Source organism: Giraffa tippelskirchi, chromosome 6, assembly GCF_054371585.1.
Source record: "Giraffa tippelskirchi isolate mGirTip1 chromosome 6, T2T-mGirTip1v1.2.pri, whole genome shotgun sequence".
In the NCBI taxonomy this organism is placed as follows: Eukaryota; Metazoa; Chordata; class Mammalia; order Artiodactyla; family Giraffidae; genus Giraffa; species Giraffa tippelskirchi.
In genome coordinates this window covers 45874666-45890665 of record NC_137280.1, presented here as the reverse complement: position 1 = coordinate 45890665, position 16000 = coordinate 45874666, and the positions used below count along the sequence as shown (strand labels likewise).

At 36.4% G+C, this 16000-nt stretch overlaps 1 protein-coding gene across 2 annotated transcripts in view; it reads left to right on the top strand.

Moving 5' to 3' along the window:
- Nucleotides 1-16000, top strand: part of PREX2 (phosphatidylinositol-3,4,5-trisphosphate dependent Rac exchange factor 2) — a 278656-nt gene that overhangs the window by 184836 nt on the left and 77820 nt on the right. For both annotated transcript variants that reach the window (XM_081501827.1, XM_081501826.1), the window contains 2 exons: nucleotides 4541-4758; nucleotides 11523-11625. In XM_081501827.1, coding sequence (XP_081357953.1) covers nucleotides 4541-4758; nucleotides 11523-11625 — 321 coding nt within the window. The remainder of the gene's footprint in view (nucleotides 1-4540; nucleotides 4759-11522; nucleotides 11626-16000) is intronic.

Below are 16000 nucleotides of genomic sequence, written 5' to 3'. Positions count from 1 at the left end.
ACGAAGGCAGTGGCTTTACCTGTTTACAAAATAGATGGAAATATGATCCCTACCTTCTCTAAAGCCTTGCAGAGATTAAAAAAATACTTCTAGAGTATTTTATGGTAAAGACATAAAACATGCTCATTTTCAATTACAAGTAAAAAGCATGAAAGCATATATAAACTTGTATTTATACAAAATATGATTTAAAAGGAGAAAGGAGCCAGGTTTTGGTAAAGTTCCTTGTACAAATAAGTTTTATTGTGAACATTTGTCTAATTTTTGTTTATAACAAGGATGTAGATGGTTCTGATTCAAGGAGAAACAGATTGTACTTTTGATAGGAGGAATCACAATCAGAAATTGGTTTGGAAGGGCATGGACACAGAGAGGGGAAGAATTTGTGACTACTTTACAATCTGGAGAAGGAAATGGCAAACCACTCCAGTATTCTTGCCTGGAGAATCGCATGGACGGAGGAGCCTGGTAGGCTACAGTCCATGGGGTCGCAAAGAGTCGGACACGACTGAGCGACTTCCCTTCCCTTCCTTCCCTTACAATCTACAACACTTGGAAAATTTAAATTATAATGAATGGATGAGCCAACTTAAACAAGAGAGCCTTTTTTTTTTTCCTTCTGACGATTGGTTTTTGCCTTGCTTTCTGACTGAGTAATAATAATAACAAAAGTATGTCACGTTTTTTGAACTTTAATAATAATAGCATAGTTGATGTACCTCATTTTTACGGATTTCACTGTGTTCTCACAACTAATCTGTGAGAACATGATTATTGTTTCCACAATTTTAAAGGTGAAGAAATCTGCATTCAAGCAGATGAATCATAACTAGCACATGTAGTCAGTCACCACATATTTTGGGGCATCCAGAAGATTAGGCATAAAGATGCCTTATTGGGTGAATTAATAAATAGTAGGTGGCAGTTTTGAAATTGAGACTTAGATCTGCTAGTTCCAGAAGTGGTTCTGGAATGTGTTGCTTTATTTATTAATATTCAAACGGGTGTTCTTATTTCGATTTAAATTTTGTCTTTTCCTATCATAATTCTCTTTTTTTGTTTACTTAATTTCCTGACTCTTTTTTCCCTATTACATTTGAATGGTATGAAACATAGACAAATTACTCCGTGTTGTTGGCCACAAAATTATGCTCTTCACTTTAAAAGGGCAGACTGTATCTGCTAAACATTATTCTTAATTGCCTTTTATTTCTGTCTTTTTCTTTCTCTAATCTCTTCTTTTTGTTTATTTTGCTTTCTTTTCCCTACAATTTCAGAGTAATGATGGATTACTCGTGTGTCTAGAAACCTTCTCATTCTTTTTAGATCAGCAAGCTTAAGATGAAACGAGCTTTTTAAACAGCTGAGACTAAATGAAGTGTTAATGTTTTTAAACATGTTTGTAGACGATGAATTTAAGTAGGTTCTCAAATACGGAAATGAAACAAATGGATAGGTAATAATCCGTTTGTTTTGAGTGTGTTCTCACTACATGGGAATTCTTAGTTGACAAAAAATAATAAACAAGCTGTCACACACACACATGCACAAAACAGAATTCTTTGCTTTTCTTCTTTTACTAGAAGCTGGGAACAGCTCTTGTGATTCCTGTTGTAGTTCTTATTGATGAAAATGATGAATGAGAGTAGCTTTGGTAAAGGATGGACACTTGAATTTTGAACAGGTGCATAATTAAAAGGAAAAGACCTATATGTTTTTCAGTTCTCTTATTGGGTTTCTTTCTTTATCACGGCGTTCCTTCTCTAGTCAATAATAAACTGAGCACCCATGTGCCAGGCACCATGTTAGATGCTAGGGGAAAAAAAGAATCTTGATAATATCATGTCCAATTTCACCTTGCTAAGTGCTTTAAATGTTTTTATTTCATTTATCTTTTTTTTTTGAAGTCTATTACTTTAACAACACAGAGCCTCCATTCAGCTTTATTTTCTTTTTTAATTTATTTTAATTTTTATTGGAGTATGGTTGCTTTCCCTGATGCTGGGAAAGATTGAGGGCAGAAGGAAAAGAGGGTGTCAGAGGATGAGATGGCTGGAAGGCATCACCAAGGCAGCGGACATGGACTTGGGCAAACTTCAGGAGATGGTGAAGGGCAGGGAGGACTGGAGTGCTGCAGTCCATGGGGTCGCAAAGAGTCAGACACAACTGGGCAACTGAACAACAACAGCATAGTCGCTTTACAATGTTGTGTTAGTTTCTACTCTACAGCAAAGTGAATCACTTACACATATACATATATTCCTTCTTTTTTAGATTTCCTTCCCATTTAGGCCACCACAGAGCACTGCGTAGAGTTCCCTGTGCTATACAGCAGGTTCTCATTAGTCATCTATTTTATGCATAATAGTGTATATATGTTAAGCCCAATCTCCAGCCCCCTTTCCCACCTTGGTGTTCATATGTTTGCTCTCTACACCTGAAAAATGGTACAGATGAACCTATTTGCAAAGCAGTAATATGTAGAGAACAAACATATTCCATTTATCTTTATCACAGATCTAAGAAGTAGGAATACCTCCTATTTTAAAAATAGGAATCTAATACCTAGAATCATACACTTTAAAGATGGTGGAATGGGTAGTTGAAAGCAGATTATCTGCCTTTGAAGTCCCTGAGCATAAATCACATGATATGCCAACTCTCCCAGGCACTGATGCTGATTGTCCCTTGGGAAACACAAGCATGTAAGCAAACTCTCACAGTGCTAGGTCATTAGCCCTCCAGCAGGGGAGACACCCCCAGGCCTGAAGTGGGGCAGAAAGAAGTATACCAACTTCCTGAAGGAGAGGGGACATTTCACAAGGGGAGGTAATATTTCAGTATTTCAGTGACTTGACTCTTGAAGAACGATTTCACGTTTGCTGAGTGGAGAGGGAAGAAGAGTGTCCCACAGCCAGAGGGCCCATGAACCAAGAATCACCCTTTTAAATCAGACTAAATCCAGTCATTTCAAGAAGCCAGAGAATGAACGCATACATTTTCAATTCACTTAATTGAGTTGTTAGTCACTCTACTGATTCATTATTTTCATTCAGTAAGTATTTGTTGACTATCTACACACTGTTAGAAGTTATGTACAACGGAACAGGTGTTTTGCTTTTTTCTTAGTTGAAATTGGGCAAAGCTGTTTCCCAGTTTAGCCATTTTATAATGACATGTAAAACACTCTTTTCCATCTATTAGAATGGGGCACATGATATTTAATACTTAAGGGAAATGTCTAACGTATGCTGTTGTTAAATTAACAGATTGAACCATATGGAATTGCCATATTCAATCATGTTGACCTACCAAAACAGCAAGTTCATGGAGTTCAACCTAATCAATAAATATTTTTGTTATATAAGTAACTATTTTTCATATTTAATCTTGTTTCTAATAAAATTTTCAAGACTAGCTTTTACTGACAGTGAAACTGAGTAACAAGCAGCAATTATGTGTACCTATGCTTTGATAGTCATTAAAAGCAGATGTTTCATGTCCTTGGTTAAACAACTTAAAAAAAATATGCCTTTTCATCAACAAAGCAAGAAGAACTCACTGCTAAATAAAGGCAGCATGTTTATTTATGTTATACACTAATTATTGACAATGCTTCTTCATTTCAGAAGTTTGCAAGCCCTCAACGTATTCAGTATACATTTGGGAATATGTTGATTTTTCACCTGTGTTGTTTTTCTGTACAAGTAATTTCTCAGTGTACAGAATGTGTGGCTTGGTGTTTATGTTGCTCTGTAGTTTGTATATACCCTGTGTCTCAGAGAAGTGAACCCTTTGGGATTGAGTTCTCAGGGGCACGGCTGCTTTCCATTTGAGAAACCTGAGGTCCAGAACTGGCAGTTCACAGGGTCAACATACCTTCAAAGGAGGTCAGTCGAAAGTCCAGTTAATTGCAGAATAAGTATGCTAGTAAAAGTCGATTTATGTTAAAACTGTAAATATATAATTATGTCAAAAAATACAGGGATTTCTGAACTGGACCTATTGATAGCTTGTGAAATTGAATAGGTGACTTCAGGAGATACAGATTTGTTTCTTGTTACAAGTAGTCAGACATCAGTACTATTCAGGCCTAGTAGATAATTTTTTAAAGTTTAGTATTAATAATATTGTATTTCATTTGCCAGCTCAAACTGAAAAATCGGGCTTTAAATTTCCTTAGGGAAAGCGTCACACAACAATGCATATTATGTTCATCACTAAAAAAAAAAAGTAAATAAAAGAAAGCTTATTTTATTTCCTTGGATTTTATAAAACAATTTAGTGATTGGAAAATCAAGTCACAATATCAAGTAAGAAAATGATCTTAATGTTTCTAACATTTTTTGGTGTTCCATGTTTTGTAAAAAGCATACTTACTGATAAGTATGTGCTCATGAATACAGCTTAAATTCACATTTTTCCCATGGTGTGAGTTTAGAGAGAGAATGAAATAACAGTGAATGCAGATGCTTAATGAACTGGTTTTATTCAACTATGACATTTTGCAAAACCATCTTTATGTTCTCCTGCATCACAGATAGCGAGACACAGCTCCGAAGAGACATGGTTTTCTGCCAGAGCCTGGTGGCCACCGTCTGTGCCTTTTCCGAGCAGCTCATGGCGGCCTTAAACCAGATGTTTGACAACAGCAAAGAAAATGAGATGGAAACGTGGGAGGCCAGCAGAAGGTGGCTGGACCAAATAGCAAATGCAGGAGTTCTTTTTCACTTTCAGTCCCTTCTATCACCAAACTTGGTAAGGAATCGCAGTGCCTCCCACTGGCTGTGCCAAATGTAACATACATTGGTACCTATTCCTAGTGAAAAGTGGCTGTTCATTACTATCCTTCCCTGGTGGCTCAGATGGTAAAGAATCTGCCTGCGATGCAGGAGACCCCAGTTCCATTCCTGGGTTGAGAAAACCCCCCGAAGTAGGGAATGGCAACCCATTCCAGTAATTTTGCCTAGAGAATTCCATGGACAGAGGAGCCTGGTGGGCTACAGTCCATGGGATCACAAAGAGTCAGACAGGACTGAGTGACTAGCAATTCATTATCATATCTGCAGCCATCCAGCTTCTTTAAAAAGGTATATTTTTCCATGGGCAAATATACTTTTAATAAGTAGATTGAAGGTATTTCTTCTTTCCTAATTTTTATTTATTCTCAGTGGCTGCTAAAAACTGAGAAAGACTCCATCTGTTACTAATTCCTGTATCCCTAAGCACCAGCTGAGAAAGGTCAGCAGAGGAAAGAAGGTTTGTCTATGTTGGTTGCTTATTTACAGTACAGAAGAAAGAGTCTGCCATGATACCCTGAGCTCCCCCTGAGGTCGATGTTCTGGAAGATGCTCTTAGAAGAGCTCTAATGACTTGCATGCCATACTGTCTGACAATCTGGTTAAAATTTACATGTGTCAAATGGTTTTATTTCCTTCCTTTGTGTGCATGTTTGTCCTGTTAAATCTAAGAACATTGCCTTAATTACTGTAAAATAGTCTGTGTTTATGCATCAGTGGTCCACAGCAGAGATGAAGAAAGCATCTCAAAAATATTTGAGGAGACTGGGGTGAACTTAGAGCTTTTTCACCCATACTTCCTGTGGCTCTGATAGTTGTCATGATGTGTGAAGGCAAATATGTTCATGTTATTTAAACCAAAGGTGCATGTTATATATAATTGTGATTTAAGCATGAGGTTCTATTTGTCTTTTAAAGTACACATAGTAAATGTAGCTTCCAAGTAACATGGTTGCATTTTTAAATGAATAGATATGCATTTGTGCATCAAAATAATGTTTTTCTTCAGTGGTATTGAGGATAGGGTAATAGTTGTACTGTATGGTCATGGGTTTGGGTAAGCTCTGGGAGTTGGTGATGGACAGGGAGGCCTGGCATGCTGCGATTCATGGGGTCGCAAAGAGTCAGACATGACTGAGTGACTAAACTGAACTGAACTGATATGGTCATAAAAAGTTCTGTAATGATAAGATAAGGAAGTTCATTGAATAAAATTCAGTGAAACAGGGTTACATTCTTTTATAAAGACTTTATACACTCCACATGTGTGATTAACTTCTTATTAGGTTGCTAATATAACCAAATAGAAAAGATTTAATTAAAGAAAATTTTGAAATGTTGTTGTTCATTTGCTCAGTTGTGTCCAGCTCTTTGAGACCCTGTGGACTGCAGCATGAAAGGCTTTCCTGACTTTGACCAACTCCTGGAGCTTGCTCAAACTCATGTCCATTGAGTCCGTGATGCCATCCAACCATCTCATCCTCTGTAATCCCTTTCTCCTCCTGCCTTCAATCTTCCCCAGCATCAGGATCTTTTCTAATGAGTCAGCTCTTCACATCAGGTGGCCAAAGTATTGGAGCTTCAACTTCAGCATCAGTCCTTCCAATGAATATTCAGGACTAATTTCCTTTAGGATGGACTGGTTGGATCTCCTTGCAGTCCAAGGGACTCTCAAGAGTCTTCTCCAACACCACAGTTCAAAAGCATCATTCTTCAGGGCTCAGGTTTCTTTATAGTCCAACTCTCACATCCATACATGACTACTGGAAAAACCATAGCTTTGACTAGACAGACCTCTGTTGGCAAATTAATGTCTCTGATTTTTAATATGCTGTCTAGGTTGATCATAGCTTTTCTTCCAAAGAGCAAGCGTCTTCTAATTTCACGGCTGTAGTCACCATTTGCAGTGATTCTGGAGTGCAAGGAAATATAAAGTCTGTCCCTGTTTCCAGTGTTTCCCCATCTATTTGCTGTGAAGTAATGGGACCAGAAGCCATGATCTTAGTTTTCTGAATGTTGAGATTTAAGCCACCTTTTTCTCTCTCCTCTTTCACTTTCATCAAGAGGCTCTTCAGTTCCTCTTCACTTTCTGCCATAAGCATGATGTCTTCTGCATATATGAGGCTATTGATATTTCTCCCTGCAATCTTGATTCCAACTTGAGCTTCATCCAGCCTGGCATTTTGCATGATGTACTCTGCATATAAATTAAATAATCAGGGTGAGAATATACAGCCTTGATGTACTCCCTTCCCAATTTGAAACCAGTCCATTGTTCCATGTCCGGTTCTAACTGTTGCTTCTTGACCTGCATACCGGTATCTCAGGAGGCAGGCAAGGTGGTCTGGTATTCCCATTTCTTTCAGTTTTCCAGTGTGTTGTGATCCACACAAAGGCTTTAGCGTAGTCAATGAAGCAGAAGTCAATGTTTTTCTGGAATTCTATTGCTTTTTCTGTGTTCCAATGGATGTTGGCAATCTGATTCCTCTGCCTTTTCTAAATCCAGTTTGAACATCTGAAAATTCTTGGTTCATGTACTGTTGAAGCCTGGCTTGGAGAATTTTGAGCATTGCTTTGCTAGCGTGTGAGATGAGTGCAGTTATGTAGTAGTTTGAACATTCTTTGGCATTACCTTTTTTTGGGATTGGAATGAAACCTGACCTTTTCCAGTCCTGGGGCCACTGCTGAGTTTTCCAAATTTGCTGACATATTGACTGTGACACTTTAACAGCATCATCTTTTAGGACTTGAAATAGCTCAGCTGGAATTCCATCACCTCTACTAGCTTTGTTTGTAGTGATGCTTCTGAAGGTCCACTTGACTTTGCACTCCAGGATGTCTGGCTCTAGTTGAGTGATCAGACCATCATGGTTATCTGGGTCATTAAGATCTCCTTTTATGGTTCTTCTGTATATTCTTGCCACCTCTTCTTGATATATTCTGCTTCTGTTAGGTCCATACCCTTTTTGTCTTTTATTGTGCCCATCTTTGCATGAAAAGTTCCCTTGGTATCTCTAATTTTCTTGAAGAGATCTCTAGTCTTTCCCATTCTATTGTTTTCTTCAATTCTTTGCACTGATTACTTTGGAAGACTTTCCTATCTCTCCTTGATATTATTTGGAACTCTGCATTCAGATGGGTATATCTTTCTTTTTCTCCTTTGCCTTTCGCTTCTCTTTTTTCTCAGCTATTTGTAAGTCCCCCTCAGACAATCATTTTGCCTTGTTGCATTTCTTTTTCTTGGGGATGGTCTTGATCACTGCCTCCTATACAATGTCATGAACCTCCATCCATAGTGCTTCAGACACTCTACCAGATCAAATCCCTTGAATCTATTCATCACCTCCAATGTATAATCATAACCAGTTTGATTTAGGTCATACCTGAGTGGCCTAGTGGTTTTCCCTACTTTCTTCAATTTAAGTCTGAATTTGGCAATAAGGAGTTCATGATCTGAGCCACAGTCAGCTCCTGGTCTTGTTTTTGCTGACATACACAGCATCTCCATTTTTGACTGCAAAGAATATAATCAATCTGATTTTGGTATTGATCTTCTGGTGATATCCATGTGTAGAGTCGCCTCTTGTGTTGTTGGAAGAGTGTTTGCTGTGACCAGTGCATTCTCTTGGCAAAACTTTGTTAGCCTTTGCCCTGCTTCATTTTTACTCGAGGCAAACTTATCTGTTACTCCAGGTATCTCTTGACTTCCTACTTTTTCATTCCAGTCCCCTATGATGAAAAGGACATCTTTTTTTAGTGTTAGTTGTAGAAGGTCTTGTAGGTCTTCACAGAACCGTTCAACTTCAGCTTCTTCAACATTAGTGGTTGGGGCATAGACTTGGATTACTGTGATATTGAATGACTTGCCTTGGAAATGAACAGAGATCATTTTGTCTTTTTTGAGATTGTACCCAAGTACTGCGTTTCAGATTCTTTTGTTGGCTGTGAGCACTACTCCATTTCTTCTAAGGGCCTTTAATCATTATTTCATTCCTACAGCATATTCTCACCTGTTGTGAAAAGTGTTTAAAGACAAAATAAATATTAATTACTCCTTGCCTATCAAATAAAAATTACATAAGATCAGATGTCCACTTCTTAATACATGGTAAGCATTAAGTGTTTGTTGAATGAATTAATTGATTAATGAGGCTTCATTTGTATTGTCTTCTTACTTAATGCCTGCCATTGGCTGGTCATGTGCTGGTACTTTTATTTGAAATAAACCTACAAAGGAATGGGAGAAAAAGCTTGTAATCCATGCATCTGGTAACTGGCTTACATCCAGATTATATAAAGAATCCTTTAAAACTAAAGAATAAGAAGGCAACTCAATTAACAAGCAGGCAGAGAGGATTTGAATGGACATTTTTCCAAAGACAGTATAAATGGCACGTGAAAAGATGATCAACATCTTTGGCCACTGGGGACATGCAAATCAAAACTGCATAAGATGCTGTGTCACAGAGATGTGGATGAATGTAATCCAAAAGACAAAGATAGGCACAGGCGTTGGCGAGGATGTGGAGAAATTACAACCCTCATACACTGTTGAAGGGAATGTAAAAGAGAGCAGTCATTTTGGAAAACAGTTTGGCAGTTCCTCCAAATGTTAAGCATGGAATTTCCATATGACCTAGAAATTCTACTTGTAGGTAATATCCAAGAGAAATGAAAACATATTCTAACAAAAACATGTACACAGATGTTCCTAGAAAAATTATTCATAATAGCTAAAATGTGAAAACAATCCAATTGTCCAAAAACTGAATGATGAGTGACAATCAAGTTGGGGTATATCCACACAATAGAATATTATTAAGCGATAAAAAGGAGTGAGCTACTGATACATGCTACCACATGGATAAACCTTGAAAATATTGTAAGAGAAATAAACCAGTTACAAAAGACTGTATTATTTGATTACATTATTGTATAATAATACAAAAGGCAAATTTTAGAGACTGATAGTAGGCTAGTCATTTCCTGGAGCTAAGGATTGGGGGAAGGTATATGGAAGTTCAATGCTAGTGGGGAACATATTCTAAAATCAGATGATGGTGACAGTTACACAGCTCTGTATATATACTAAAAGCCCTTGAGCTGTACACTTAAAATGGGGGAAATTTATGATATGTGAATTATATCTCAAGAAAGCTGTTTTTTGTTTTAAATTGGTTTTTTTAACCAATAGTATGACTTTAACCGCATCTATGTATTACGATACCTGTTTGGCACATTTCTTCCTGTGTATATATATTCCTCTTAACTGGAAAAATGCTTATGCTTTAGTCCTGTCCTGTCCCTACAATTTCAGATTGCAGCATCATCATCTTTTAGCATTTTTAGCATTTCATCTTATAGCATTTTTCTACCCTCCAATGGACTTTAAAAAGTAAGAATCTCATAAACATTTATCCAGCATTGACTGTGTACCATCCATTATATTAAGCACCAAACTGAGGTACAAAGTGATGATGCTCTTAACCTTTTGTTACCTATGCTGTCCTTCTTTCGGGTCTGGGGCTGCCTTCGTGTTTTTTTTTCTCGTACAATAGAAATTCTTTGCCATCTCAACCCTCTACTTATGCTGCCCCCAAAATATGATTATAAGCTACAGCAACTTTTAAAAATGAGGACATAGCATGTTAAAATTGTTGTTTAAAAGGACCATTGATTTTCTTAAGGAAATAAATGTTACCTTTGAAAGAAAAGATGTGTATGATAAAGTTAATTATACTTTCATGAGGAAATTAGTAAAAGACTTTGATACTACACAGATCTGGTAATAGGATGCCCAGAACCCAGTACTAAAAGATGCTGCTGCTGAGATATCCAATTACTTGTTACTAAGTCTGGGCCTTACCTACCTCAACTGTAAAATATAGGAATGAAATGAAAGATTAAAACAAATCAGATCTCATATTCACAAGATTCTAGATTGAAAGTGTTGAAGTGTTAGTTGCTCAGTTGTGTCCGACTCTTTGTGACCACATGAACTACAGCCCACCAGGCTCCTCTGTCCATGGAATTCTCCAGGTAAGAATACTGGAGTGGGTTGCCTTTCCCTTCTCCAGCGGATCTTCCTGACCCAGGGATTGAACCTCGGTCTCTTGGGTTTCAGGTAGATTCCTTACCTTCTGAGCCACCAGAGAAGATTAAGTCCCCATAAAGGCAAGTGAAAATGATTCTTGTCCCCAAGCTCTTTGGAAGAAAAATCATCACGTACATGCAAATTGATTTTATCACAGTTTTCATAAATTGCAAATTGAATAATGCGTAGGTTATCTTACTGTAAAATACAATGACCATTATGTACTGTGGCTTTTTAAGAAAACAGTATTTTTGCTTTTCAGCTGTTACATTTATAAGATTATAGAGATTTAGAGGCAAATAAGATGTTTATGTGTACGCATTTGTCTGTAACTAATAGACAAAATTAGTATAACTAGAATCTAGCTGCAAAATAGACTGAAAAATTGTTCAGAATTGTTTAGACAGTAGAGGAAAAGAAAAACATGAAGCTACAAAAGAAACTTATAAATCTGAAGATTAGTTCATCTTATTTTAGGCAGTAAATTCTTAGGTCTGTTGATAATGTGGTTTGTATGTAAATAAAACACAAGTGAAGCTAGTTTTGGTCTGGAGATGTTTTGTTATGTTCTGTTATGCTCTATCTCAAACAATCCAATCATATCACATGTTGTTTTTCTTTCTCTCTAGACAGATGAGCAAGCCATGCTAGAAGACACACTGGTTGCACTGTTTGATTTGGAAAAGGTTTCTTTTTACTTTAAACCATCAGAAGAGGAACCATTGGTTGCAAGTAGGTAGTTAAATATTTCATATGTGTTTCATAAGATTTATTTTGTTATCAAACAATATATGGCAAAACTTAGATATGAATATATTTGACATGAAGTTTAAGTTTTATATAAAATATTATATTTAATGTAAAATAATAATAATCAACTGGGGAAGTGATAGAAAGTATATATAAGTTAAATCTACACCTAATTTTATACTGATGTTTTTATCTCTTAGTCTGACTTCTAAAACTTCTTTGGAGTGTGTGCAGCAAATTTTGTGCTACTCAAGATTGTCTTTTCTTTCTTTTTTGTTATTGTGATAAAATATACATACCATTAAATTTACTAGTTAATCAATTTTCAGTGTACAATTCAGTTTATTCAAAATGTTGTACAACCATTTCCAACATCCATCTGCAGAGCTTTTTCATCCTCCCAAACAGAAACTCCCTATGCATTAAATAGTAATTATCTTCCTCCCTTTCTCCAGTCCCTGCTGACCTTGATTCTACTTTCTGTCTCTGAATTTTATAAATGGATGGATAGAACATTTGTCCTTTCTGTTGTTTTTTTATGTCAATATTTTTTAATGAAAGAACTGCCCTAGTATTTCCAGCTATGTAGATAATCTCTGAGGCATCCAAAACTTTTGCTCTAACGTATAACAATTATATAGCAGAAATGACTGTATTGGTTTTCCACTACTCATCTTCAAATGATCCTGTAGAGAATGTGTTAGCAGGCAATATACACGAGCATTTAGAGCCACTAATACACAGAGACCTAAGTTATGCTCACATTGTATAACATTTAGATCAAATCAATTGAGAAAAACATTATAATTGTTTGATCTGACAATAATTGATAACATTTATAATTTAATTCTGAAGGAGTAGACACATATTTTACATTTTTGCTAGCTTAAAAGTAGAAATCGAAGATTATTTTATCCATGTCAAAAATTTTAATGTGTACAAATATAATCATATTAACTATTTTGATTCACTTATTTATCCTGTACAGTTTTCACGATGGCAAAACTTTTTCCTGTCTTGTCCATTGTTGTACCTCCAGCACCCAAGAGAGTGCCTGGAACAAAAAGGACAATGTTTTTCTTCAAGGAGATGAATGAACAAATATCAATTCAGTTTATACAGTGCAGCAGGCAGAAAGGTTTTACGGTTATAAAAGTAGAAGGAAAAGCAAACCTGTTGTGCATAATGAAGAAAAAAATTTCAACAGAACTTGGTTGTATCTAATGTTGCAAAGAAGTTATGAAATTCAATTGAAAGATTGAAAAGTATCCCTTTCATTTAGCAATTTGCCATTGTTAAGCCTAACAAGGGCATTGTTTTAGAAATCTACATTCAGAGAAATAGTTATTAAGGTTTAATCTGTATATCTTTTAGCTTCTGCAAGTTATCATCATTTTTATACCACTTCAACATTGTCACATATAGGTTTAAAATGTATCTATCGGGCCAAGAAATCTTTTAGCAGTTTGTTATTTTTTTGGTTCTTGTTTATCTATAAGTATAAGGATCCTATGAATTATGGTAGAAGATCTGCATCTTCAGGACTTGGAAAGGTTTTTATTTATTTTCACATTTCCAGTATCTAGTACAATAAATAGGGACTCAATAAATATTCATTTAATTTGTTATCTAGGAATGATAATCATTTATCAAAAATTTCTAAAATGTCTACTGTGGCAAAGCACATTTCCAGGTGCTGGATGGAGTAGAGGACTACGCAGACAGAGATAAATAATATGGGAAATAAATGAGTTAATTTGATAATAAATTAGAAGATAATAATATGACTGCATGAAGGGACATAGAAAAGAACAAAGAGGGAAAATGAAAGGGCAGGTGAAAGGTTGCCTGTGTGTAACATTCTAGGGAGGGAAACATTCTAAGGAGGAGGGTGAAGACCAGAAACAAGTCATACAGACAGAGTTATCTCTCAGGAATTAGTTCCAGGAAGCTCTCAGATACCAAAATCCACGGATGCTCAAATATCGTATAAAATGGTGTAGTATTTGCATGTAACCTATGCACATCCTCCTGTATATTTTAAATTATCTCTAGATCACTTAGAATACCAATATATTAATAAGTGCTCTGATGTAAACACCAGCGTAAATGCTCTAAATGTTGCTGGTCAGCAGCAAATTCAAATTTGCTTTTTGGAACTTTCTGGAATTTTTTTTTTTTTTTTGGACATGCAGTTGGTTGAATCTGTGAATGCAGAACCCATGAATGTTTTTCTGCATCTGTGAATGTAGAAATTCAGTAAAGGGCCTACTGTATTTGGGAGAAGGGTGTTCCAGGTTCACTGAAACAGTGAGAACAAAGACCCCAAAGTGGGAGCATGTGTGACACATTCTGCGGATAGCAGGGAGGGCCGTGTGGCTGGAGCAAAGTCAGAGACAGGTAAGGAGAAGGGACTGAAAACAAAGAGGAGGCCACATCTTTGAAAGAGCTTTGCCGTTCTGATTGAGCCACTGAGCAGGGTAATGGCACGTATTAAAATAAAGGCCTGTGCTGCTGGGTTGAGTGGACCTTACCAGGCAAGGGCAGAAGCAGAGAGACCACTTAGGAAGGCCTTGCAGTGGCCTTGCAGTGACCCAGGTGAGAGATGACGGTGACTTGACCTTGAGGGTAGCTGTGGAGATAGGAAGTGGTTCATCCTGTATGTATTAAATTATGAGGGCAGAGAGAAGAGAATCTTATTAAAGTTTCATCTCCACTGATAAATGAGAGAACACAAAAACATGAATTACAATGTTAGGGATTTAGGCTGTATTCTAGGGAGTATTCGGTAAAGGGGATTATTGGATAAGGATAATATTATTTGGGCAAATTGTACGGTCTTCTATGGGTAGATATAAAATAGAATATATTTTCATTTACTTGAATAATGTAGGAATAATTTCACTACAAGGCAGAGAAACTCTATTTTCACAATATAAGCTGATACTTTTTCTTTTAAATTTTGCCTGAGGAACCATAACCTCAAAGGAGCACATTGTCCATGATTCAAATGTGACATTACTGGTGAATGGTCTGTTGAGTAAACTGGAGATGAACCAGTATTTTAAGCTTCCTGGAATATTTACTGCACACTCATTATGAGAGATTTAACTTTGGCATATTGAAATATATACTAAATATTAAAAGTAATTGAGACCATGTACATAATATTTTGACATTATATAAATAACATTATAAATGCAGATACACCAAACACAAAAATTGTGCTATATTGTGTGGCAGTACATTTTTATGTATTTCCCTGAAGCATAATCTCAACTTTTGAAATTAGTTCCCCAGTGACAAGTCAGTTCCAAGGCTATGATATTAGGTATTCTAAGCAAATTTAAACTGTTATGATAGTATAGTTATTATTTTGAGTTGTTTTAAGAAAGAAGAGAATTATTTATACCCAAGTGTCATCACATCTTACTGAAATAGTGTAAGAAAACCAGAGTTTTTTTTTATTAACTGCATGTGATTTGATCTTTCTGTAAGCCTAGAAGCAGAGGGATCAGATTGACTAATTTGCATCACTGTGATGAAGACTAGTTGGCTAAGTGTCTATAAGGGAAGGACTGAGTCCGGAGGGTTGGAAGCATGAAGCATATAGAGAACACTTGGCCTTGACATCAAGAAATCCGAGTTCAAATCCAGGCTCCATTCTCATCTGCAAGCATGAGAATATTAGCTTTCCCTGACTCATGGGATTGTGAGGCTTAAAGAAAATAATGTATTTGAAAGTCTCTAGCACTATGTAAGTCTTATGATAGTATTCAGTAAATGTTTGAGGCCATTGTCTCTGCTTTATTAATCTGTGTTCTTTTAAAAAAGCTACATTTAGCATTATTCACAGTCTTATTTTTGCATTAAGGAACAATGAGATTCTGAAGAAAAATGCAAGCCAAGCAAGTAGAACTCAAATATCTGGATTAAAGATATTTCATTTTCTTTGAACAAATAGTTATAAGGTGTATATAACATGCTTGGTACTGAACTAAGTTCTAGGGATATAATATTGATTAAGTAAAATAAAATCCCTGTTGGCATGGACCTTAGCTACTAGTGAGAGATACAAAGGAATAAATGAGCAATCTGACCCACTTTGGTATAGAGAAAGTACAAAATATTTCCCATGTCATATGATGTAATTGGTGAAAATGAAGATGTTAATTGCTCAGTCGTATCCAACTCTTAGCGATCCCATGGACTGTAGCCTGCCAGGCTCCTCTGTTCATGAAATTCTCCAGGCAAGAATACTGGAGTGGGTTGTCATGTCCTCCTCAAGGGGATCTTCCCAAGCCAGGGATAGAACCCATGTCTCTTAAGTCTCCTGAATTGGCAGGCGGATCCTTTA